This window comes from Temnothorax curvispinosus, unplaced genomic scaffold (genome assembly GCF_003070985.1).
Source record: "Temnothorax curvispinosus isolate PA1 unplaced genomic scaffold, ASM307098v1 QBEX01005011.1, whole genome shotgun sequence".
NCBI classification, from domain to species: domain Eukaryota; kingdom Metazoa; phylum Arthropoda; class Insecta; order Hymenoptera; family Formicidae; genus Temnothorax; species Temnothorax curvispinosus.
The window spans coordinates 224,385-252,285 of NW_020214791.1; the positions used below are offsets into that span (position 1 = coordinate 224,385).

General features: G+C 44.7%; 1 protein-coding gene across 4 annotated transcripts in view; it reads right to left on the minus strand.

Moving 5' to 3' along the window:
• Positions 1 to 879: 879 nt before the first annotated feature.
• The window catches only part of LOC112454324 (semaphorin-2A), a 308,067-nt gene continuing 281,045 nt past the window's right edge, over positions 880 to 27,901 (minus strand). For all 4 annotated transcript variants that reach the window (XM_025015633.1, XM_025015635.1, XM_025015634.1 and 1 more), the window contains 8 exons: positions 16,428 to 16,490; positions 15,293 to 15,400; positions 13,750 to 14,020; positions 9,535 to 9,765; positions 8,807 to 9,220; positions 8,423 to 8,699; positions 7,513 to 7,960; positions 880 to 6,674 (listed from right to left, as the gene is read on the minus strand). In XM_025015633.1, coding sequence (XP_024871401.1) covers positions 6,600 to 6,674; positions 7,513 to 7,960; positions 8,423 to 8,699; positions 8,807 to 9,220; positions 9,535 to 9,765; positions 13,750 to 14,020; positions 15,293 to 15,400; positions 16,428 to 16,490 — 1,887 coding nt within the window. In that variant the 3' untranslated portion in view covers positions 880 to 6,599. The remainder of the gene's footprint in view (positions 6,675 to 7,512; positions 7,961 to 8,422; positions 8,700 to 8,806; positions 9,221 to 9,534; positions 9,766 to 13,749; positions 14,021 to 15,292; positions 15,401 to 16,427; positions 16,491 to 27,901) is intronic.

The following is a 27,901-nucleotide window of genomic DNA, read 5'->3' on the forward strand; positions in this document are numbered from 1 at the left end:
TGCGGAGATATACATCGTGACATAAACTACCGCGAGCGTTCTTTAAATACTACAAACAACTGGGTACGAGGCATGTCGATTTCAGGGCGGCTTTACATCCAACCCCGTTTAAGGGAACATTGCATGCACATTGCGTTCCCACGACCTTTCTCGTAGCAGCCGACCGCGTAAAGCGCGGTAACATTGCAAAGCGCACCTTTGAAGCCAGTCGGTCCACGTCACAAAGTTTCGAAGAAGCGTATGTCCGAGAAAGAGTAACGCGTTTCGATGACGTCACAACGGATCAAGAACCCCCATCGCGACAATACCTCGCTCGCAAGACGATGTATGACGCAAGCGCCCGTTCCCCTAAGTCGGACGCCGATGACGTCCGTCAGCTGGGAGTCTATAGCCGCTACATATGTAAACTGTAAAGTCCGTAATCGAGCGTAATTATTCAAACGGAGAATATACATCATTAAGGTTGTTTCATCGATCGGGTGATGGTCGAACGAGACTCGCTATAGCAAAATGTTCGTCGTCGCTCCGGGCGACGTTCAATCCTTTTTCTCGCGGTCCGCTGATTGCATTTTGCGCGTCACGAGGTCGCAAATTTCATGCCTCCCTCCGTCGACGAGAGCGTCAACGAACTGGAAAGCGTCCGTGATCAGTTGTCTATGGGAGTTGGACTTACCTGTGGTTTCCGGCGCATTCCTTGATGTCCTTCCTCCATTATTTGAAGTTCCTCGAGTAAAGAAGTCTATAAGTAGCTTATCTTTTCAATAAAAAAGACTTTATTCGTATCAAGTATCTATCTTTGAGGAACTTATATTTATAATGCTTCTTCTGCTGTCTTGTGAAATGTGGGACGTAGGTATAAATTAATAACGTACAGATCAATAATTTATTAAAGCAAAACTTTATTATAGCAATAGTGAACAATGGATAACTATTAAAGATTTTTAACATGTTTTTTTTTTTGATAAAAATAGCGATTGGATGTTTAGGTTTAGGTAATAGGTGAATATCTAAAAGGGTCTCTTATCGTACGAAATTCTTTGAACTAAAAATTACCTACAGTCGTGTATTAACGATGATAATCGCACATACGTGTCATTAAGTCTGAATTCTTAGGCGGCGCGTACCGTGAATCGATCGATCGTGTTATCGCGTGCGATCGTGTGCAACGCAGATTAAAATTATGTCAGTATATTCAATGCGATTCCGCTTTCGTTCTCAATCCAAACATGCAGAAATTTACAAGACAATTTACAAGACAATTTCTCAAGATGTAGACAAAAAAAATTTGATTTTATCCTGTGATAAAAATGATTTTCCACGTATCTTACGCAGCTTTTCAAAAAGTCAGTTTTGTCCTGATCCGAAAGTATTTTCGTTGGACAAGCGCAGAGTGACGCGTGTGGCCGAATTGATTCAATCGATAGACATATCGCCCGGTGCGAACAAACAGAACGTTTGGTGCGGCGCTTGGAGAAAGATCGATATTCACGATTACGTTCCATAAACAAAACTGCCGATGCGCCGATGCACGCCGAGGTACGGTGGCGTTACCTCGAGCGGTGCCGGATCCGTCCCTTACATCGTGCGGCTAAATTGAATTCCCCCTAAGCGGTATATCGGCATCTACGAGCTTCAGAACGACTCACGGCGCGCTACCGCCCGGCCCTAATTTCCACCCTTGATCGCTCTGCTGTCGACAGGAACGAGCAGAATGCAAAAAAAGAAGCGTACCCCGAAAGAACGAAGAAAAATACGGCGATGATGAAGGATGAGTTTTCCACGATACGAATGGACTATTAATCTCGCACGCGCGCGCGAGTTTGCTCCAATTTTCTGCTTTAAGGCAAGATATATCCGTAAAAAAAAAGGGGGAAAGAAAAACGGTCCACGGGAGAAAAACCGGTGCCGCGCCGGTGACACAAGAGCGGAAAGAAAGGCGGGCGAAATTAAGAGGAAATCGGTCAACGGATCATTCCCGCTCTTCCGTAATCTTCGGGATAAAAAAAAAATAAAGGGTATACACGCAGCGCCATGTGTAGCAAAATCCTTCCTCGTTCCATTCCACCCCTCCTTCGCTACACAACTCGAGAAACGAGTCTACGCTTCCGATACTTGAAACCTAAGACAGTCGTCGGCTAGTCCTAGTGATATATTTTAATAAATCGTTATCGCGGGTCTATCCTTCCATTCCCTTCCTCCTATCATAGTAGTATGTCGTCGTAACTAATTATTCAGTTAGGGCGTCTCTTCCCCACCCCCCTTTGCGTTTTCCTTTACACGAGTAACCACGAGTAGGGACTGTCACCCAAAATTGTTTCGTGTCGCATACATTAAACCGAGTCTATAGTCTATCTCGCCTTCTCGCGGTCGACGTTGCGGGATAATCGATTAGGATTTCGCAGGCAGTGTTGTTTGAGGTTTTACTTTTTTTCTTTCTTTTTCTCGTTCGAATGCGTTTCGAGCTCACGTGTCGACGAACAGCGGCGAAAATACTTTGCCACGCTATTATAGCCGGGCAGGCTAACTTCTCTCTACGTCGCCGATCGATCGTTCCGCTCGCGATATCCCGCCGCATCAATCGCATTCACGCAACATACAGTAATCTTACAAATAATATATCTAACAACTTTAGGTTCAACTTAGATTGCTTTCCGTGATCACGCCTACTCCAACCCGAAGCGCGCCCTCGTGCACTCGCATCGGGCACGCACTTCTTCGCATTCTGCGACGGGGACCACATCGTCCAGGATCGATACACCCTCCCCCATCCTTCCACCCTTCCTCCGCAAACACGCAGTCGACGTGACGTGGTCCGCAAGGATTGCACGAAGGCGCTCTTAGCCAAAGTTCGTGTACTTTACTATTCTATCGTAATATTACGTTTGCTTTTACTCTTTTTATAACTTTCTTTAAATATACGATAGGTAGGTTACTATTTTTTACGTATCAATCCGTGTCATCACGCAATCGCACGCACGCACGCACACACTCTCACACTCTCACACGCGTACATAACACTCTTTCGACACTCGTTCTTCTTTACTCCTCTCTATATCCAGACGCGTTTGTGATCTAGTACGATCCGGGACGTCGGTTGATGGCTGGAGGAATTTAAGAATGATTTGTTGATACGAGTGGACCGAGCGGATCGACGAGGAGCGACCTCCGGGAGGTCGTGCGCTAGAATCCCCGAGAGCGACGAAACTTTCGAGGCGCGGCGGAATCCTCGCCGATCCGCGCGACTTCGCGCGGCTGGTTCGGTCGATCCGAAAGTCTCTCTATTTTATCCCTAACCTGTGTGTTCGGCCTTAATACTACATCATAATACTATTCAATACTTGTTGAAGCTCATAATAAGTACATACTCGAGGATTAGAGATTACCGATTATTGTATTATTCTCTTACGTTTCCCTAGATCTCGCTTAGGTACAACTCCGCTATTCCGAGATCTCTCAGATCTCTTCAGCGGTTTTCCTTATCGGAGTCCCTCCTCTTATCGCGTACCGTCTCGCATAGGTTGAGCCTTATAGGTACAAAAGGTAAATCGTCTATTGCGACGATCTCTGTACAGAAGTTAATAACAGCCGCGCGCGCCGAGGCTCGATCGGGCATCCTCGCGCTGCTATACATATTACCGAGGATACTGTGGGTATTACGATATAAATGTCTATGTACAAACTTAAAAGTAAAAATGAAACTATCACCGATGCGACGAACTATTATTTAAGGGAACTGAAATCCGTGTATAGAAAGGCGTCATGACCTCCTCTACTACTCATTTATTAGCTTACGTGTGTGTGTGTGCTGTATGGCTGGCTGGGTGCTATCTCGATACGTCGATCGTTTGACAAACCGCGCTAAATGAGCACCGGTAAACATTTGTTTTCGCGTTGATTATAAAATGTACGTGGAGATCTCCGAGGAAAAGTCGGACGGACGCTAACACGAACGCTATTTCCGCTATAATGCGAGTTCTGCATCATATTTTCATGGACGATTGCTAAATGAGGACGTATATATTTGTAAAATTAGCGATGAAGCGTGATAAAATTGAATTTCTGTTATTTTCGCGCAAGTTCGAAAAATATCGGTTTGCACCGAAAAATGTTCATTTATCCAGATATTCCAGTTTTAAATCAACTTGACTGCAGGCAGTCAAAATACTAACAATAGATTAAAATCATACCGTTGCTTTCAGCAGTAAGTCTTCTCTATCGTTTTTTTATAAAAATATAACGCTATTATCTATGTACAGATAATCACGAAGTCGGAAAACGCCCATTTCCATGTCCGAAAAAGCTCTCGAGCGATATAAACACAATAAAGCAAACAATAGTGAGAGAAAAAGAAAAGAAACGGTAATCGACGTATTTAACGTTGATAAATCAAGTATAACGGCATATGTCGAAACTCCAATTGATTTTCGGGCGAAGCAAATTTCATGGATACCGCGCTTATAAGCTTTTCTATGCCAAAACATGCATGTGTCGGATGTACGCGGATAAAAAAACACAATGCTGGCTCCGATAGCCCGCGCAGCCGCGAGTTCGGAAGTCGTCGAAACGATCGCCCGCCTCGATGTGCCCCAGCACCGCGTTTAGCTTTGTTGGCGGTCGTTACTCCGGTTTACTTAGCGATATCGCAGGATGCAAGAGAGATCTCTCCGGTTGTGTTCATCGAAAACTTATAAGCAAACATGTATATCTCTACGCTAATATTAGACTTATCTAAGCGGAAAATGTGTACACGGGACTCCCTAAGTCCAGTATTATATACAGAGCACGGGCGCGTACATAACGATTTACCGTTAGTCGCTCATTAAGCGCGTAATGCGTTTTTGGTGTACGCGCGCGTGTGTGTGTCCGTTGAGGAAAGAATCGGATAAAAAAAAAAGGAGACAGGCTTGAAGGAAATGTACGTATGGATCTGAGACCACGAGTCTTGCTGGTTTCCTCGGGAGGAAATAGACCCGCGTAGCACCTTGATTCGAAGGGAGGAATGGGAGAAGGGAGTTTAGTTCTCGACGATAATGACGCGAAGGTACTCGACGGTTCCTCGCGAACTGGAGCGCGATGTGACACGACACGCGAGTACGACGCGCTTTTGTCGACACAATGCGAATGTGTACATACAGGTACAAAACGCGGCGTCATCGCGCGCTTGTTCCGCCGTGCGTTTCACGTGGGTACGCGAAGAATAATGACGATGATCGGAACGGCACGAAGGTTCCCGCAAACAAAAGATAACGGTCGGTAGCTCGAGCGATCGTCGAGATGCGATATATGAAGGGTAAGGAAAACGCGGTGGTGCGGAGGGGTACGAGGTCTGGTCTGAGGGGGTGGTAGGTAGAAAATAGGCGTGTGCGCGCCGCAAAAGTGGCGAACGTGATATGGAAAGCTAACCAGCGTCGCGCGAGCGCAGCAGCGCGGCAATTCGCACGAAAGTCTCTAAAGCCGATAATAATCTCATATGTAACCTGCGTGACGTCGTAAACGCGCCCGTTGGCCACGTTTCGTTTTTCTCTTCTCCTTTCCGGCGCGACGTTTTACCTTTCTTTCCTCGACTGACGCCGTCGCCGTCGCCGCCGCCACCGCCGCTTCCTCTCAGCCTCTCGCGGGGTGCGAGCCGTAGCGACTGGTTCTCCAATCGATGCCTCTCACCCTCGTTGTCGGGGAAGCTTCCACCTCGACTTCGCTCGTCGCAGATGCGAAAACAACTGCTGGAGAACGCTGCCTTTCTCCTTTCGACGTACCGCTTAACCGCTATCGACGTCCTATTGGTAATCGATATCTCGGTCACGATGATATCGCGATCAACGTCGCGTCGTCTTCCGTAAATGAGGCTCCGATATCGTATGTACACATAATATTCCCCTCCATCTCGTAAATTAATTAAAAGTTCCAGGAAAGGGAAGTGCGCGTTTCTCCATTCAGCTCTTCCAGCAACGACCGGTCCAGGTGTATGAGAGGAATCGTAATTTTATCTACGTTTCTTCGGCACAGAAGGTATCCATCTGTTCACCCCGAGTAACATCACTCTGCGCAGTTTGCGCATCCGTATCGGAATTTACAAGCCGAGGATCGTCCCGCTGTCCCGCGCGCTCGTGGTTTCTCGCGGCATCCAGCGTTCGGTCTCATTTTCGCTGCTCACGCGCGACACGTCTATTTACAGCGAAGCGAGTACGATATTATATATATATATATATATATATATATATATATATATATCGAAAAGTCTCGAGTGCACAACGAATACGGTACTGGAATATTCTCGCGGGTCACCGACCGCCAATAAACTCGATGGTCACTCGCGATCGGTAGCGCCGACGAAAGGCTCTCGTATGCACGATCGATCACGCGTACGTTTTTCGCACCTTTTTAGATTTTCAGTTCACCGGCTCGCGAATCGCAGCTCGGCCTCAGTCACTTAAGAGTCCTCGAGTAACCAACGGGCCGAGTGCGGTGGCGTGACCGGCCAACAAGAAGGCCAGGCCGATCCAACCGGTCGTCGTCCAGCCGCGATTCCTCGGCGGGACGCTTATGCGTATCATCGTGTCATCGTAATCTCGGCTCGTCGAGGGACCCAACGATCGACTCCATCAGACGAGGGGCGTGCCGTACACCTCGTTCGTGTGTAGATTCTGATTGCTGTCGTTTTGTCTCGAGGCGCATTGCTGCAACAGAGAAAGCGTGTGCCTGTGCATTGAGAGGCTGTGAAGGGAGTTGCAACTCGATTCCCCGATGTATTGTATTAAATGTTGCCTCGTATACCGTGTATCACGTGTTCGAAATTGGATGTCAACGATTGCTGCATGAAATCGGTTCGCGCGATGCCGTAAATGAATATAAATAAATATCGTAACCGATCACAATCGATTTTACAGCATGTTCATGTAGATCACAAGAGATTATTTACGAATTAATTCATTATGATATATAATAAAATATTAACGATCGACTTGATACAAGCGCAAATATTTATGTACAGCGAACGTAAAATGGACTAGCCACATTAATAATTTTGCCGTGCAAATTGTATTTCGATACGCGTTAAGAGTTGTCGTTACATAATACATAAAAGATTACGAACAATTTTGAACAATCACAGAGTAATTCTCATTTACTGCTATATCAAATGCAATTATATTTATCGATACACATTATCGATATACGCCCGTGGGTATGTTTTCCCACAATAAACTCTACCTCGCGTCGCGCAATTTTGTGATAAATATTTAATTTCCGTCCATCCGTTCCGATGCATATAAAGATATGAATATACGTAGAACCCGTTGAATTGTACATCGCTTTGCAATGCAAATTTTCGAACGGCTCAATTACGGTTTATGACGATCCTATACGTATATGACGAACGATGATATGAATATCTGAGATATACGGCAACGTTATTTCGCTCGCGTATAAAAATGCTCCCGGCATCTGAAGAAATATATCAGTCGACGCTATATAAACCGATCCCGAAAGAGGAGCGAGTAGGATGAATCGACTTACCGCTTGCTTTCTTTCCCAGCTCTTCATCGCTGACTTGTACTTCTCGAACTCGTGACACCAGTCCGAATAAATCTTCTGGTAGTCGTTGGACTTGGCGGGTGCCGAACATCTGTGCGCGTCCACGGTGATGTTATACGAGCACAGGAGGGCACCGCCGAGCCAGCAGTCGTATCTACCGGCGTCCTGCTCGTTCACGCCGACGATCACCAGACCCTTCTCCGAGGTCTCGATGAATTTGTCGCCGCCGGCGCCGTATTTGTACGCGATCTGATACCTTCCCTTCTCTTTGCTGTAATGGTACCACCGTACCTCTTGGTTCGCCAGCACCTCCGGCATCTTCACGAAGCATCCCAGATGCACTGACTGGCCCCACGTGACTACCAGTTTCCGTTTGCCGACGCTGCTGTCGCACACATCCGCCGTGGTGTTCGACACGTCTTGAAGAAGACTGCGCGAAAAGCAAAAAACAAATTACGATTATACGCTCGAGAATTCTGTCGCAAACAACGTAATCTCGAACATTTACGTCGCAGTGATTTTATTTCGAAATATTTCGAAATTGAATTTTGATTCGCCAGCTGCAATTTTTTTTCCTTTATTTCATTTTATTTTTTTTATTTTTGTAAAAAGTATTCTGTTTCACCAAACGGAAATGAATCTGCAGAAATAAATCTGCGATAACTGAAATATACGATGCGTAAAATCGGCGCAAATATTACTGCGCCGAAATCTGCGTGCCGTAATTCGTAATCAAGCGAGTAAATTATGATGAAAATCGAATATGTTTCATTCTTTATTTTTTTTTTTATATATAATATGTATGCATCTTGCGTAAAATCAGAGACTATAAATCGCCCCGCGTGTGTATTCGCAATTTTGCGATCGCGTTTGCGGAGAGAGAACAACTTACCCTGGTTCGTAGGGTTTACACATGTTTGTGTCCTTATCCCATCCGCAGTACGGATCGTGGACGCATCGGAGGCAGTTGTCGTACCGCCGAGTGCACATCACAAGATCGATCTGCTTTATTCGATGATCCGACGCCACGTAGAGAGCCTTATGTTCCTTCGAGATCTCCATCGCCTGTATCGGTTCGCCCGGCGTGACGTCGAAAACATCCAGCAAGATCGACTGGGACTCGCCGTTACTGTCGATCCACTGTACAACCTTGTGAACACGGCCGTCGCCTGTAACACGCGACAAGAGGCACGTGCTTACGCATTTTTATCGGAGGAACAATAGCTATCAGATCGCGTTTCTATTCATCGTGACAGATATTCGATAGTTTGCTTACTAGAGCCGGCGTAGTAGACTGTATAATCCAGATCGATGCCCACGAAGTCGATGCGCAGCTTATCGACGACCAGTCGCGTGAGCATGACGTCCCGCTTGTAGAAGACCGGCTTCTCGTTCTCGTGCGAGATCGCGGAGTCCATCAGCGGATGGGATCTTATGAAATTCAGGACGGTGTCCGGCAACGTCTCAGTGTCGTTGACACATTGGCCCGGGCGCGGTTCCGGGACCTTGTTGGACAGGACCGGTAGCCACGCGCTACTGCTAGTCGCTTGCTCTTTGAACTTTCCGCGGAAAGCCTCTTGGATGGCGTCAATGTGGAAGGAACATATCGCGGAGCCCATTAGCCCGTTGGTCGATGTGGTGAAGGTACCGTAGAAATGCGTATCGTCACCCGGCACCTTGTAAATGCTCTCTGAGCAACGCAATAATGTAATTATAACATATAATGTAATTATATGTCAGAATATACCAGTCAGAATGTGAACACACATAATAGCAGCGAGAATAGTTTTTCTCTCGCCAAAGACAGAGGTTTTGTATCATTAGACATCGACATTTTTATTTTTTATTAGAGAAAAATAATGCTAAATCTTTATCATTATTTTAATATTTTAAAAAATCCTGAATCAAGCGTGGCAAAAAAGATAGAGACATAAGTGTAATTTATGCTATCAAAAAAATGTCACGCCGCAAAAATTCGTGTTGTGTTGTACAACCGATACTCACGTATTTCGTTGAAATAAAACGGGAACTCGCCAGGTATCGAGCAATTCAATCTGGCCTTGAGGTATGTGGCCCAATTCTGCGCGAGTATATTTTTACCACCAGTGTCCCTCTTGCAAACTCTCGCCACGCGGGAGTATACACTTTTACCGCAGTTTATATATTCGACCGCGGTCTCGCGGAAAAAGAAGAACACGTGGCTGCCGATGTCGTATGAACCCACGAAATTCGGCTCTGAAAAGATAAAGAGGCATAACATTACTTCATCATTAATCTAATTAATATTTTCGAGCGCCTCGAAATCCATTTTAACTCGCAATTTCGCGTACGGTTCCTCGTCGAGACGATATTTCGCAGTCGGAAAACTGTTCGAGCGTAATATATTCCGGCCAGCTTACCACGCTCGCGTAATCTAGCCGTTAGCGTCTACCTCATTCTACAGCAAAATAACTGCATTTAGAGCAGATAGTTCGCGTAGATACTCCGCAATAATCGCGCACAATAATAATCGTGAATAATCGAGTATTTGCCGCGAGGGTGGTGCGGGAGAAGATGTCCTTGCTCGTTCTATGCGTAAAAACTTTCATCGCTGGGACTGTTCCAGCTCCGTTCAGACGTGGACAATAATCTCCCCCCGAATTCAGTTTAACCGCAGGCAAGTTCGTAGCGCAACGATATTATTTTGCGCCCGTTTCATGAGGAAGTGAGAGAAAGGGAGAGTAAAAAACGGGATTATATAACAGAGCTAGATTAGAAACAATGCGCTTTGATTGCGTTCCTTGAATACATTTCGTGATAATTGGAAAAGAAATTTAATTCAATGAAAAATTGTTTTTGCAATTTTGTTCGCAAAATTAATTTGTAATGAGTTTCGTAAAATTCGTCTCATCAAATGCATAAATAACTAAAATTAAATCGCAATTTATCAGAGTCCAGAAAAGTTGCACGATGTGAGAAGCGCTATTGAGTCGGCTTTATCATTGCACCTCGCGTAGTTGAGTTATAAGAGTTGGGTATCATCTCCGAATGAGATAAGTTGCGCGGAGAAAGAGTCCGAAACAACTTCGTAACGATTTGTGAGCTCCGACAGACGGCGAGCGATTCCGGGTCAAGCCCCGGTTGAGAAATATATCATCTCGTAGTTATCACTCAAACTCGCTTGGAAATAATTTACTACGAATCAGCTGCAACTTGTCTCGCTGATTTTCGTATATTCGTGGTCTGGTTAAAAACTAGTTCCAGTTACAACATGCATCCAATAAATTGCGCGAATATTCGCGTTACTCGCAATGCAGCTCAGCGCAAGCGTTGCGGTTTAATCTTGGTGTAATTGCTTGTTGTACCGAGAAAATGATTTATCCCGTATAACGACGAAGTCGCGGAATTTGGTAACGCGAGAAAATGGAGAAGAAAATCGAATTTTTTCACGTTCGAATCGCATCGCCGTCGCCGAAGCCGGGCCTCTCTCGTCGGTTTTACATTATGCGACGGCACTCGGCTGGAGACCGCCGCAATCTCCCTCACGGTTCAGCGATTAAATCGATTGTCTGACGCTTCGACGGCGGAAGTTTGATATATTGGGGCGGTACAGGCCCGTGTAGACGGAGACGGGCCACGAGACAGAAGGAGAGAAATAATTTACCGAAAAGGAGACGAAGCGTTTCATAGAGAGATGACTTTTGATTGCGTCGTGCGACACAGAGTTTGAATATTGAAAGTGCCCGCTATATTGCTATTATACTTGAAGAAGAAGAGCGCCTCGTTATATCTCGACGAAAAGAGACTTCACGTTTTAAATGTAACGGATGTTCGAAAGGAAGACGGTTGTACGCTAATGTTCGAGCGTCATTCCGCACGCGCATGGATCCGTGAAAGTAGACGTTCGTCAGCTAGTTATTCAGAGCTTGTTAAGTCCACTGCGTTCTACTCTCTATTTTTCTTCGTCTCCCTTTCCGTCCGCGATTTACCCTCTCAGAGCCAAAGCCAGAGCTTTTCCTTATCATGACCTCACACCACGAACCGCATCAGTCTTCATTGCGTCTTGCCTTGCCGCCGAGTAGACTGGAGAAGCGAGAAAGAGAGAGGCCGTGAGCGAAGAAGGGAGAACGAGGGGAAGGAAGGGTCGGAGAGTCGCGAAGATTATACGAGGAGCGCGCGTGGAGCCCATCCGTCTCTTCCGCAGACTCTCGCCTGCTTTTAATCAACGCCTCTGTTAATAGACAAACTCGATGCGGAGAATGGTCCTTGATGGTGACGCTCAGTAGTCTTGCTTGTAGGGTCTGAACGGAGGTGGCTGCCGGCAGCTTCAGAGGCGGAGGAGTAGGCAGAGATGAGCGAGAGAGCGAGAGAGCAAGAGAGCGAAAGAGAGGGAAAAGGGAAGGGAGAGAGGGAGAGAGTAGCGAAAGGGCTGCTGGCTCGAAATTAAACGACGAAACAAATGGCTAATCATGCGTCCCGCGGGAGGGCGCGAAGGATACAAAGTGGGACAAAGTCGTCCGCCCATTCCCTCCGGCTTTTGCCGCTCCGATACCGCGACCTTCCTACCCGACGACGGCGCGGCGCGGCGCGGCGGCTGAAGGAGCGGGCTCGAGTGGCGGCACGCTTCGACAGAGTGAGGAAAAGCGGAAGCAGCCCCCTCGAGAAATACAAAGCAGCCGTCTAACCGTCTTGCGCCATTATTCCGAACCGGTATGTCGCACGTGAACGCTCGCTGCGAAAGGATTGCGGTAGCACAAGGACGGAATTTAAAATTAATTCTTATCCGGGCAATTTGTTTTCTTCTTGGCCGAAAAAAAGTAATTTTTTTTACCGTGTTAATTAATAAATCAAAAAGTTTTGTTCAACAGGAATTTATATTTCCTTTGCATTTGACCCGCTGAACTAACGAACGAATATAATATTCAATGGGAAATGTAAACTATTTGTGGAACAGGACTTGCTCGACGATCATTTTAAAACGTAGACAGTCAAAAGATAGAGTAGGATTTTCGATATTAAACGCTCGTATAACTAAATTTTCGACGTATTCCTCGTGTCCCGTCACGACCGACGAACCTAACGAATCGGATTCTATTTACACTTGATCATCGCAAATCAGCGCGTTCTGCAGTGCCCTACCTCCCGCGAGTTACGCTATTAAATTCCATGTCGGATTGTGTGTCTATATTCGACGCACGTCCTAATCTACATTTTCCAATTTCCTTGCCGGGCCGCTCTTGCCGCGCCTCTCACGTTCGCGCTCCGATAACGAAAAATCGAGAGGATCGCAATAATCCCGGCCGACGAATCAGAGTGCCGGTAAAACTGATTAAAGCTCGGGCTTCCGAACTACGCGGGACTGAGAGACGAGGAGAGAGTAGAGCGGGAGAACGGTTTCCGGCGCGGACGGGCGGGAAAACTTTAACTTCTTCAGTCGGCTCGCTTTCTCTCCTTTTTCGAGAAAAAGGAGAGGGTACTTTCGTCGAGAACGCAGCGTTTAGGACGAGAGGAAGATCGCGTCGGGGTGTTATTTTATTACCCCGTTTGTAGAGAAAGGGAGAGAAAAAGAGATCCGGCACCCTCTCTAACCGGTCCGATAGCGAACCTAGCGTCGACATCGCCCTCCAAACTCCTATAATTCCACTCGTAACCCCCCCCCCCCACCGTCTCCGTTCCCTTGCTTTTCCTCGCGCGAGTCCTCGTCGTCGGCGAGGAAGGCAATGGTACCCTTGGAAAATAGGCGGGGCAGTTTATTCGCATCCATTTGAACCCGAAGCCTGTTCCTGGCTTGCCGCTAGGGTCCTACTTCAAAGCATCCCCTGTCTATTTTCTAAGCAACACACCCTTCCTACGCGGTTTCTTCAGGAAGACCTGTCTCGCTTTTTAGCCGATCAAGGACGTCCCCCTCTTCTCGTTAATACCATGCGTTCTAAGCCTAATGGAAATTTCATTGTTGCCTCGACACGCCGTAATTATCTGGCTTCGAGTAAAAGTTCCTCTGTGAAGTGCGGAGATCTAAATATGTCTGGCAATGGTGGACGTAGCGATCGATATCCATACATAGGGGAGACGTAATTACAGAAAATACTACGCGCGCTCGAAAGATACCATTAAGATTCAAACATGCCAAAATTATAAAGTCATTAAATATCATCTTCAATTCGATGAGAGAGTATAGATATTCTGTTAAATTTAACTAAATTTTTAGCTAATGATCATGTTTGCAAAAAGAGTACTCACTGTCGAGCCACTTGGAGTCGTACTTGAGTGTCCTCTTGAAGCTGAACGCCTTGCGACCGGTAGTCAGATTGTAGAGATCCGTGCGGAAGATTACGGTATCGGCTTTGGTGAACTCGGCGTTCGTGCCGGAATAAAGAGCTGGCAAGTCTCCGGGATTGCCCTTCTCGACCCAGACCGCCGTCGAATTGTCCGCAGGGTCATAAGGGCACTTCGCGATACCCATTCCCACTCCCGGGACAAACTCGTGGCGCGGTAAGTGAGTCAGATTGCTCTGGAAAAAGAAACATCATTGGGGGTCGAGGTTAGATAGACGCGGATAACAAGACTTAAAGAAACAAAAGGGATGAGTAAAAAAAAGTTTTCTCTCTTTATGGAAGATAACAAAATTATAAAACGAGATAAAGTTTGATTAAATTTTTAAAAATATCGATTTCCAAATAATTAATGAATTGGTGGATGAAAAAAATAACGATAATCTTAGAGCATGTTTTATAATAAATTTGAGATTTTAATGTCATTATATTTTTATGTTATTATATTTATAAAATTCGTACCGAACGTAAACGTCTTGATGTAATTTAACTTTATTTAGTAGCTATAACTTCCAACAGTAGCTTAGGTAAGCGGCTGGATGTTATTATTACGCGAGATGTTACGGTACACCCGGGACTCGTAATGTTTAGCAAAGCGAAACTGCTGTATCTTTTGTCGTGTTGTTACACGGGTACTTAAGCGCAAGATTCATTCATCTGCCCGGCCGCTTTGATGCACTTTGCGAAACTTTGCAAATCACATCGTGCGGATTTGTACTATTGCGATAATGCATGTAAATTTCCATTAATAACAGCATTATTCATTATATGGCTTTAAATATTTCGACGGGAATTAAATTGGAACGTACCGAGGAATGCGTGAGTGGCGGTGAAATTTATTCGTAACGCGAAAATTAATTAACGATATTATTTTCAGATGCCTCCTCGCGTTCTGTTATTAATTAATTAAATTAAGCGTAAAGCAACACAAATCGGTGTGCGTTGCGCATATCACGCTGAATCCGTAATACATTTCAAGGGAAGTTGCGGATGTATTTAACATCGTTTCGCATTTTCAATTTACAATAAACAAATGACAGCGAACGTTTAAACGTATACATGTACATTTTTTTCGAGCTCTTTACCAGGCCAATCGTCGTTTTTAACAATTTCGCAATCCAATCACAAACTGTCGCGTATTACAAAATCAAATTTAACGAATTTATTTAGTATACATTGCAATTCGTAAGGTATAAAAAGGAAAGAGAATTGAATGATGCGAGAAAGCAATGCAGGATTTGTTTCAATATCCTACTATTGAAAAACATAAAAATAATTGCTCATATTGTAACTTGAAAAGTTTAGTGACAATTTAGGTGAACCACGATATTTTATTAAAGATATGAAGATATGATCAATAGATGTGTGTTTAAGATACGCAATACTAAATTCCCTACTTACGTATGCGTGCTTTATATATTGTCTACATTAAAAACAACATGAAAACTTACGTAAATAACCCAATCCTTAGGTGAGTGCGCGTTCGTACCGCACATGTAAAGCCGATTGCCGTCTCCCATCGGCTGTATCACTCTTATATGATTTCGGCAGTCGAAATGCTGGAAAGAGAAAAGTCGGAGGGAAAATTAAATTCGATGGTGCAACGTGCATTGACGATGAGAAAATCGTTGCAGGCATAGTACATAGTACGCGTAGAGTCGTTCAATGCGCTACCGCGTTTCCTTCGAACTCTTCGGAAAAGCGAAAGATCGTGTCGCGTGCGCGGCAGAATCGTCGCGGTCGATCACGTCGTGCGCGTATTTCGCGGCGAATCGGCGCACAGGAAATGAATTGGCTTTGTCGTCACGTAGGGAATATTTGCGTGGACCTTACACCTCGACGACGACGCGTACACGGTGCATACAAATGAAGCTGTGATAAGCGCGCGCTCGCGCGCGCGTGTCTACGAGGCAGAACGCGATCGTGCTCGTTTTATCGTTGTGGCCGCGGTACCGCGATTTCGAGGTATGAATAAAAATGGACGTGCGTTAAAAAATCAGAGTTCCATGGTTAACTTTAATTTTCGACCGAGATACGATGACGGCAATTTGGGAAAAACTCATCACGTGTTAGACTCCTCTCGACGTTGCAATATTTTTATGCTAAGGTTTATTAAAATTTATCTGATTAAAGTAGATGAAATAAAGAAAGAGATTATCTAACGGAATTTTAAATATACTTGTATATAATTAGTTCATAAATTAAGATAGAAGCTATTACAGATTATTCGGAAAGGAGAATGCCTTACGGTAAGACCCCTTTGCGCTAAAGATACAAATGAGATACATTTTCTTTCGGAATCACCGAGTGACGCCGCTGCAGTGTCTATTAAAAAGCAAGCTTGCGTCTTTCGTTTCACCGTTGCGCGCCTTCAAAGAAACAGGTTCTTTTATTTTACATCACGTCGGCCGTTTGGGATCTTTTTTCTCCTCGACATTACGTCTTTTTCCGCAATCACAATTCTTTGGCGTTCTTGTTTCGGGGCGCACTCGGGCCAGTTTGTCGGTACCGGAATTAAAACTCGTCTCAAAGACTGCGCGTGGTGCGAAACAGAGCGCGAACCAAACTATGAGAAAAGAAACCTACCTCTGATTTGCCTTTCGATACACAATTTGCCACGTTGCTGGGTTCCAGATTTAGAGCATCTCTCTGCAACAAAGGTAAAACATAAATTATGTCACATAAATTATGCCGCATTGTAAATTAAAATAAAAATTATGGGAAAACTTGGGAGACCATCCGTTACGTGCGTATGGCATTTGTCGTGATATATTTGCGAAAGTGTCCGAAAAACTCGAATATTTTATGTTTGAAAGACAAGAAAAATTCTATGTCGCCGGAAGCGATCCCATAATTATATATTATATATCTTTCGAGGGAAATCTGTAGAACTGCTTCTCTTTATAAGTGGTCCTTTCTTACGGACGGTCGCTCGACCTTACGAGAAGTGTTAGAAGTGCGTACTTCACATTTTGCAAACCCTGTGTTGCATCCGTGTCGCAGCAGCCTCTCGTAACGCGGCTGGAAAGGCGTTAGAAACGCGCCAGAAGAAGGTCAATATTCGGGATTTCAAAAGAAAGTCTTCACGTGAGAAAAAATAACGAAACTTCTCTTTCTTTTTACCTTAAAATGCGTCCCTGGTTGCTCCAGATACGACTTTCTCTCATAATAGCAAGGTTCTTTACATTATTCCGGAATGTAACCCATGTTTTTACGTGAAAACATTTAAGAAGAATGAGTTTCGCAAATGTGTGCTTGTTGTCACGCTGTGCAACGATCTTGTCCCCAACATTGCGGTGCGTTCTGTGTGTGTCTCGGTAGAACACGGTCATGGCGTAGGAAGTGGTTCGTTTGCAAGGTCAATCGTCCGAAACGCGTCGGACCTAACGATCGATCTCCTGTGGACATCGCGTGCCGCTCCACGGGAGTGTCACGGCCAGAAATGGCGTCGATGCTCGACATTGTCCCGGCCGTACGTACGGGTGAGTCGAAACAGCGTTCCCCGACGTTGATCTACGACCAATAAATTACCAAAAGAATCGCCCCGCGTCGCGACGAACGCTGAACGAGTGGAGACAGACGAGAGTAGACGACGGACGTTGAATCATAACAGATTCTACGAGGCACAATCAGGATCTGTAATTCATTCCCGTTCTCGGGAGATACTCCGAGTTGGTACTGCATCGCGAGTAGTAAACTGGAGACGTCGTATGTAGCGTCGTTCGCAATTTTACACTCCAAAGCGAATGAACTCCGCGCGCCAACCGTAACGCATTGAAATCTCCGCATTGCGGAGCGGATAAATATACAATATTGTTTCTACATACGACTCGCTGAACTCCGAAAGTCACATCCTATGCACAATTTGTCGGATAGGATGTACGTTGGCGAGAATCCAGGCGACGCGGTTGAAGTGGATACGAACATGATTTACCTCGGCGTTACGGCGTATATACACGGTATATACACGGTCGCAATATTCGGAACGGACTTGGAATGCCCCATTATAAGCATAATCCACTTACAAACAGCGAGACGCGTCTAACTCCGCTCAAGTAATCGCGCTCCTCATGCGGTAACTTCGACTCGGAGTTTCCGATGAGCGTGTACGTTACACGCGGAATAATAGAACGGTGATAATGGGCTATTCGCGAGCCACCTTATTCCGTCTGACTCGCGCCTGTATTATTCTCCTTGATTTGCCGAGCCTCCATCGATCGGTATTCGATCAGGCTACCGTCTTTCACCGTCGCTCGAGAAGACGGGATTGGCCCGAATGCGAGACAAACGTTCACCTTGGAGAACCGTTAAAATTATTTAACGATCCGAATCTTCCTCCGTCGTCCGCATGGGCGTTGATAACGATGTATTACTCGTTAAGCACCGCAGTGCATTAAGGCGTCGGTGTACACAGCCAGTAGCTCGGCGGTAATTAAAAGCAGAGCAATTCCCGGTATCCGCGCTTACCCATAAGCCCCTCCCGCGGATCTCCTCGTTATACTAATCATTACAATCCGTCTGTAAGCTCGGCACGGAGATGAGAGCACGAAGACGGCGAGAAATAGCGAAAGGCAGTCGGCGGATGGAGAATCTTGCAGCAGGGACGAAGAGATAGAAAGAGAGAAAGCTTCCAGGCCTCGCGTTCTTCCACAGAATACACTAACATTGCACAACAACGTCTACTTTTAAAGCCCAGGATTTTGAATTCGAGTATGTGGATTACATGCATTCGCTTCTAATTAAACATTGTAACTGACGTTATGTCGTCAACAGCGATCTTACGTGGCGTGATCTCGTCAAAATCGTAAAACATGCTCGTCAGCATCTTAATCCTTATCCAATTCGAGTGAGATACTACGATTGGGATAAAAAAAACACGTATGCACGCGCGTTCCTTCGTGAGTTACCAATTCGGACGCTAGAGATCTAGAAGAGTACACGTAGATGCAGCTGTCGGCAATAATATTGTCGCCAAGCCCGAAGCCGCGATGCATCATTTTATCGCGCCGCCTACGACGTCATTAACTTTATAGCGCCAGAGCGTGCCTCCCGGCATGCAAACGCCTCGACTTCCATTACCGGCGTGATACGCCGACTATTAAACAGAAATATCTCCCATCACCTCTCGCCTGCCGGTGGTGCCCCTACTCTCTAAACTCCGGGAATCTGACTGTCGCGGATTTTCCCCTATCATTCCTGCGACAGGGTCTAGATGTCATATTACCCCCTTGTCATTAACGCATCCGTTCTGTTATTACTTCGAACTAGGAAGTACGGGAGTGTATATTTTCAAGAATTTCGATATTGGTTGGAAAATTTATATAGATCGATCAACCAAATAACATCGAAGTTCCGAGAATATTATCTTGAAACTATCTCAAGAAAAAGACGTCGTCTCTGAACGATGTTTACGGCTGCACTCCCATTTCGGCTGCATTCAATTCTTTATATTCGTCATGCGTGGAAGCCTCTCTTATTCGCTTCTTTCGTTGGAAGGCTTACACTGGAGTAGACGAGTTTCAGACTTTCGGTATTCGAGTCGGATTGATTAAATTCTTGGCAAGAGGTGACGGTATCGCGCGACAAAGAAACGTCCAAAAGTTGTCATCGCTCGTGTACTCGTTCGTTCGCCCGCCCGTCCTTTTCTTTCTTCATTATACTCCGCGCTTAATCATCGTCGCGATTCATGCGGGTTGAAAATTTCTGTCTGTGCGTGCGTATGCATTTCTGCAGTATGACCAGAGACGGCTTGCAGATGATTAGCTTCCTCGAAACGAAGACGTGCTATACCATTCGCGTGTCTCTGCCTTTGTCGATGCCGCTGCTGATTTTCGCCTTTTCAGCTTACTGCAGCTTCCAATGATACTGGCGCCGGGCGATTATAAACGTAGCGTTGAAAACACGCAAGCGGGTTGTAATTATTTTCAAGCATAACTCATTCCGAGAGATATTATGTGAATCACTAAATTAATCTTCTAATTTACTTTAATAAAAATGTTACGATTTTCCACTATCATCTCTAGGAATGATATTAGATACGCTATCTGCTTACTTAAATAATAATAAAAAGTATGCGTATATATTTCATGATTTTTCTTTCTGACGACAAATAAAAAAACATTTACGCGGATCAAAGTTCTTACCAGAGTCTTCTTACGTCAGAGGATGAGGGAGATGGAGAAAGTGAAAGATCAACGTATGCACAGAGGGGGAATGAGGAATCGTATAATTTACCGTGCTAAAATATTAAAGACAGAAGACTACTGTGGCATCCCCCAGGGTATCGACACCCCCTAACCTCGGAAACTCGAGGAACGTAACGGTACCTGCGAGGCTCCTTTAAAAATTCACGAGTCGAGGCCACCGCGGCGCTTTTTATCTCATCAAATAGTAATGCCGGGCATTGGACCGTTAAGAGACAGGATCCCCTCAGGTTCTCCTGATCACGCGCCACATATACTGTCACGGTGCGGCCGAGGGAGAGAACAAATTTAATACGTTTTATTATTTGCGTCAAATAAATTTATAAAAATCTTTGTGCTTTTTCGAAACTTTCCTTTCCCTATATCGGATCTTTTTATTCAACTGACACGCTTTAAGAGAAACTATGAAGAAGAGCTCGATGGTACGATCGAAACGTGAGTGGTGTACGAAGAGCGAAGGTACTCATGATAAATTCATAAAGAGATGACGTACGATCAACACCGGCTTCATATTGTCCCTTTAGCGCCGGATGACGTTTACATCCCCGATTCGTAGTCATGTCAGGTGGTAACCTTCGTTACGCATAAAATTTTCGCGAACTGACCTGACATTTCAGCAGGACGAAAAGTGCCTTTCGTTGTCGATCGGCGCCGTAAGTCACTTTTTCCTAATGGAAGCCGTCACTCCGCACCTTTTCGCCCTGCCGCCGCCGCGGCCTCGCACGGTTGGAGACGTGCGGAGGGAAAAAAGGGGGAAAAGAGTGAGAGAGCCTGGGATTCAATCTGCATTCAATATTGATTCCAATCCGATATCGTGGATTTCCATTTTTGTGATTTACTTCTTACGCCGGCAGCGCTGGCACTATCTGTACTGCGAAAGAGGGTGTTTTTCGAAGGGTCAACCCCAATGCATACCGATGTCGCATCGTCATCGATCAAATATCGAACAATAAATAATCTGCCTTCGCGAGATGATACACGCTTCGCTCTCAATTCTCGCGATGCGCGCCGACACATCGACAGTTCTCCGCCGAGCGGGGATCGGCTTCTACGGGGCAACAGAAAGCTTTTCGGTTATTCGTATCAATTACGGGTAAGTCAATGAACCAGAAGGAATTCCTTAACGACTAAAGTTCCAGCACGTCGATAAGTTCGCGAAGGACGTAGCTTCCATCCGGAGATAAGAAATTATCGATCTGATTTCTACCGTGGCGCAGACGCGCGTAACACGCTCCGTTAAACTGCTCAGAATCGCTCTATTGACAGTCCGCCTTTACATTTTGTCAATTTAGTATACCTATTTATGTCACTGCGCCACGGACAATCCATGAGAGCTCATTTTAGTCCGCGATTTTATAACCGCGTAACCGAGTAACATCCTCATTAACTTAAAAGAGCATTCGTAACGTAAAAACTCCTTTGAGCAATTTAGAATCGTTCGCGCGATTCTCGTCGTTGCGTCGTGGAGTGTATTTGAGCACCGCGGTATTTTTTCGTCCTTTTTTCTCCACGAGCGTTTTAATGGCAGTCTGGGACGAAGCATTTTACACGACGACGACGGCGACGGCGACGACGACGACGGCGACGGCGATGGCGATGGCGACAAGGACGACGATGGAGGGTCTGTATGGCTATTTAAACACTTTCACCATAAATTCGCGAGAGAAGGCACTCTAGTTTCACTCGCACCGTGCAACGCCTTTCCTCTCGCACGGGAGTTTCCCTGTTCTACCTCTTTTTACTGCTAACCATGTGCGCGTATCGTACCTTTTCTTGCCGCGACTCGTGATTCGCATGACAAAAACGAACGAGCGCGAGGAATGCCGAGAGAAACGGAACAATTAATAGCGATTAAGACCGATGAGTTTCTGAGTCTTCAATTATAAATAAGATATTATATGAAAAATGCGTTACAATGGAAAATATCGATGGAATAACTTTTTTATGTTATCTTTATTTAACAAAAATAATATATAGCTTCGTCCGCCAGTGATTAAAGATACAAAATATTCATTTATTATACTCGACTAACTGGCAATGTTACAAATAAAAATCACGACGTTTCGACTCCTTCTACTTTGATGATCTAGGTATTGCTCTCTATTTCTTCAATCATACAATTAATGTAAGAATTAGCGCTATGTTCCTGTGTATTTTTTAGATTTCACTTGATAATAACTCAAAACAGGAGTCGAAACGTCGTGATTTTTATTTGTAACATTGCCAGTTAGTCGAGTATAATAAATGAATATCTTGTATCTTTATTTAATTTACTGATGTAGTAATTTTCTAAATATATTATACACTTTATACAAGTATGCTGTAAATAAAAACTCTATTGTCCTTATTTATCTACTGTAATAATTCCCAAAATACAGCGTATACTCTGTACAAATTTGTTCTAAACAAAAATTCGAACAAGAATAGAGAAATTTTTAATAGCGGAGACAGCGATAACGTGAACCGAACTTCGTGGAACAGCGGTAGCTGCGAAGGTGACGACGAAGATCGAAGAGGAAGTGCTGTTGACAGTCACTTCGTCGGGTAATAGGGCAGTTTCGTAGTCTGCAATTACCAACGTCATTGAGGAACACCATCTGGGACGAGTCTGGTAGTGAGCTCCGTCGAGGATCCTCTGTTTACAATTTCGGTGTTTGCTCGAAGACTGAAGAAGGTTTTCCACCTCAGACGTGGACTAAGAACAGAGACTGCCGACACGTTTCACTCCTGGAACGCAGTTTCCTCTCGCGTCTCTCGTTTTTCCATTTGTCTCGCCTCGCGTCTTCGACTTCGCGCGAAGTTCTTCTTCTCCTGATTTCCACAGGCGCATAGACAGAGATGTATCGAAATGTGAAAAGGATTCGTACGCGATCGAATATCTTCGTGATTTTTGTCGTTCTTTCCGCAGTATTTAAAAAAATTCACCGAAAATTAAAAGTGGGAAAGAGACTGTGCAAGTTAGTGTAATGAGTACGAAAAAATAAATTACCGGCAAGAAGTTTTTCGCAACTCATATCTGATGAAAGGGTATTACGAAGCGAGAGAAGTCGGGCCGCTGGCCCGAGGGCAAATTCATTTCTGGTACGCGCGAAGTTGGTGCCGCGCGAGCAAAAAGAGGACAGGAAAAATCAAGAAAATGGGAAGTGTATACGACGAGTTGGAAAATCGAGAAACAAGAGGTCCGAGCGGAAGTTCGAAAATTTTTCATTTCGCGCTCGCTGTTCGCGTTGTCCTTTGCCTCTACGGTAGTATACTTCCGCTTGATTACAGGAGAAACTGATTTATAAAGGCGCATCTGTGAGACACCGAAGAAACTGCGACCATTCGGTAACCTGCTTGCGAGTTTGCGAGAGGGTGCGAGAGCGAGTAATATACGACGGAGGGACACATTGCCTCGCAAGAAAGCCTTGTAATTAATTTCTCGTCGAAGCGAAGCGAGAGCGCTTGGAAGACGATACTCGCGCTTAACACCACTTTCAATATAGCCTGTAAATATATCGGCGCATAATGTAATTTACCAGCTTGTCGATAACGTTACGATGTATATGTACTATTTATGTACTTCACAAGAGCCGTTCGTATGCGATAATCAGCTTATGATGATGGTTCTATATAAAAGGGGAACATACTTCTGACGCGCTTAAAATATCAAAGAATAAACGAGTACTAAAAATACCGGAGAAAAAAAATTATATCAAGTATACTGTATACTATACTTATATTATTGAAAATATTATTTTATAAGTATCTTGTTTCGTGACTTTATAATTCTGTTGCATCACGAAGAAAGATGTATCGCGCTTTATTAAAAGTATTTAAAAATTCAAAGGCATTATCGGCAATGCCATACTCGCGAATCCTGCAATAACTTCTCATTTGTTAGCGGACGAGGGGAGCTTGTCAAACTGAAATTTCGCTACGGTCTTATATCGTATTCATCGTTGCAATAAACTCTGCAGGAGGGCAAAGGCCCATCCGTCCCTAGTTGAGAGGGCTGGATAAGAGAAGGCGGATGCGACGAGTTAGGGATAGACGTTCCCGAGGAAGGCACGGCAAGGAAGTTACGTATACACGTAGTGGCCCGGTGCTAAATGTATATTTAATACCATCATTTTAGCAAGCAACGCAGGGTCGGCCGTTTATATTTCAGATGTCGACGAAATTGTTTGCTAGCGCGCAAGTGCGTTGTCGAAAACACGTGCCCGGCTTATGTCGGTCACGTACACTTGCGTGTACGTGTGTATCGGAATGTCAAGTACCTATCTCTTCACCTTCCGCGCATCTGGATTCTTTCAATCGAAGCTCCGTAACGCGGGAAACTACTGTATCCCATTCGCGATTTTACAGCCGTGTAAATCCCGCGAAAGGTTTCTTAATACTTTAGTGCCATCAAGTGAACCTTGCGCGCTTGGTTTGGTCCATCGGTCTTAGGGCAATCTCTCGCGTTGGATGATTTTCGTGCAACAGCTCTATAGGTATCGGATAGGGTATCGTTGCGGGTATAGGCGATCGTTGTCGGAGAGACGTTGAATCCCCACTCGTTCCCGATTGGACGTTGCTTTATTGGACGTAGCGGTGGTTTATAGATTCCGATTTTCTTGGCGAGTTTCGCATTTGACTTTTACTCCATTTACCATCCTTCTCGCGCGTCCTCCGCTTGCGGACGCTTCCCGCTCTTCCTCCAATCGCTTCCTGCTTCTCCCATCGAACAGCCGCATGCTTTATTCACGGCGCGGCCGAGCTCGTCTCGGCCGGGCATCCAACGTCGGAATTCGTTACGCGATCAACGATGGACGACTCCTTTTCCACGATGGTTCGATCGATGCGCTCGTACTGCCGATCATTCGGGATCGATCAGACTATTCCGTCTTACCATAACGCTGCAAATCGACCCCTCTTTCTCCCCCGTATTGCGCAAACTTGAGAGCTTCAGCAAAGTAACGCGTAAAAAAATAGGTGAGCTTGAGCGAGGCTAGTCTTATCGTTCGATGCACGTCTTCAAAGATGATTATAAAGATACAAAGATTGGATGGACACACCCGTGGAAGTATATAGAGTTACCTGATGGTTTCTCAGTTATAGCTCAAAACCACGATGCGGTTAATGCAGCTATACTTTCACCGACCAACTGAATTTAGTTGAAAAAGTTATTCTTTTTTCACTATATATAAGCATCTATTTTATTAATTTTCTAAAACTGCGTCACTGAAGTGCAATTAAAAAATGCAAATCATAGTTTATAATCTTCGAATAAACGTATTCAATCTCTCCCTAACATAAAATCTACAAAATATCTAACTAATAAAATCTTACGTGGTTCGTTTAGAACAATTGCAAACATTCGAAATTATAAATTCTATCTTAAAAAATGCGCGTTAATTACATCTCGACCCGTTAGCCACTCTTAAAATGCCAGGGGGAAGAACGTGCACTTTCGTTTCGCATGTATTCTTCGGGCGTCGTACAGGACCGTCCCTTTGTACAGGATATGCGAGCTTTAAACCTCTCGGCCATCTATTCTAGCCACGTACTATAACTCGCCTGGAACGCGTGTGGTCCCTCAGGGCGGACGCACGAAACGTTTCTTCCCCTTATGAAATTGTAACAGAGGCAGGATTAGCATGGGGCATTGTCTCCAGAGCGAAGGGTAGATTCACGTAGTAGCGGATGTTATCGAGATCGACCCGTCTCAAATGTATCCAAATTTCCATTCTCACTTTTGCTCCCGAAAATACGCCGTTTTAAATGTATGTACATACAATACATCTAAAATCTCGAGAAATATAGCCTTTCTATTGTTTTTGTTCCTTTTCACAGCTTATTCGAACGTAACCAAAGTCAATTACCGTCCAAGAGGAAATTTATGAAAAACAAAAAGAACAAAAACTTGGAACAAATATTTTGTCATACTTCCAATTAATTCAAAGCGAGATGTAAGATTAATCACTATAGTCGTAGAAAAGTTTATCATAAATATCATTTAAAATGTTTAATATAACCGGCGCATTTACAAACTCAATATTTAGACAATTATTTGATATTTTCTGCCTTTATTTCTCGCCTGGCTTCGCTTCTTTTTAACATGCCTGCTCGACTTACGTATATATAACTTACACTTTCTACTCGCTCTGACCCCATTCGATATTGTATCTCCCTTACAGCACCCGCAGCGATCCTTCTCGCTTCTAGCAACCGGACGATCATCATGCATGTATGTAAAATGCAAAATTGTATCATCCTACGCGCGGAATTCTTTCTTCCGTCTCCTTCACCTCGCGTCCACGTATCTCGCTTTCCAGTTTACCCCACGACAACATCCACCGCAGACCAAAATACTCTAGAGACTTAACAGAGGAAACGAAAGAAGGGGGCCGATTCTTGTGGCCTGCTGAGACCCGCGTTAGGTTAGGTTAACGTTTTCCGGCCACATACTGCTACGAACAAAAATCGAAATTCCATGCCTGTTAATTCTCAATGGAATCGAACTCTGTGGTGATGGCTGGCAACACACCGACCTCGCGATGCGGTTTCATTGTAAGCGAGCCGAATGGACTTGAGCATTCGCATCACGAAATAACGGAATCAGATAAAATTTGCCAAAAAAATGAATCTAGCAAAATTCTCAGTTCGTTAAATGTTCTCACGTTTTACAACACGCACGCCAATATGCTTTATTAACGCATATGAGATTACATAATCGCACAACAAATAAGTTTATTTTATCGCTGGCGGAGACAATCGTCGGAATTATTTCGTCATTGCTTCATCATTTTCGCGAACTTCGAGGCGCATGTGGATGCAACTTCGTCGCTATCGTTGACACATTTTCGCGAAAGTTGCCCAGCGAATACCCAGCATGTGGAACGTAAGTTACGTTCGTGCAAACTCTATGTCGCTCCGTGGTGAAAACGCTCCGGAGTAACTTGGGCAAAACGGCTCGTCCGTGCCGAATAACTCGGGCGTGTACATCAATTCGCTTCGTGTATCTATTTAATGATCACGAGCGATCCGGCGAAACGCCCGAAGGCAAGGAATAACTATAACGTTGCGCTTCAACGTTTTCGCGTTCCCGCATTTCTATGTGTCCAGTGACCGCATTGTCATCCATGTTAAAATTAGTTTCAGCGCTACCACAATCGTCGCATCCGGCATGAAGGCCAATAAGAAATGTCAGGGCGAATGCGCTCCCTCTATCTATCCTGTGTTTAGGGGTGGTTTTTCGTTCTCGCGACGAGTGATGGATTCAACGAAATATAATTGCATTTTCGAATAATCGTTTCTCTCCCAATATCGAAACATCATTTCATTATTTTTTTTTCGTCTGCTGATCTGTTTAAGAAATCATTTTTCTTTCTTCATCGAAATTTCTATGTAAATTGAACAACGATAAACACAATAATTTCATAAATTCTGTATAAAAAAGAGTAATATGTTAATTATACCTTTGTGTTAATATTTTTTCTAAAGAAGAATACGCTTACTGCCCTAAAGCGATACTCGAAATTATCCGGAACAAGCTTCTCTTAAATAAAATTGTTCCGCTGGGTGTATACATTGGTCGGTCAAAGTGTTTTGTTATACCATTCAAGCATCCTTCACCTCTTTCACAAGGAAAGTCCAAGGTAACCGCCTATTTTCTCTAGCAGTAGAAACCGACACTGTAAAATCGCGATAACGCACGGAAACTTCAACGTTGCACCAAGTACCCGAAGATACGAACTTCTTGCCGGAAGCTATAGGTCGAGAGCGAGGATAGGTCGAGGCAGGTGGAGGAGCACGGCGATTTTCCAATTCAGCCGCGGGGCGTTCGTTGTCTCTCCGAAAAGAACAAATCGATGAACAACGTCCACGATCGGA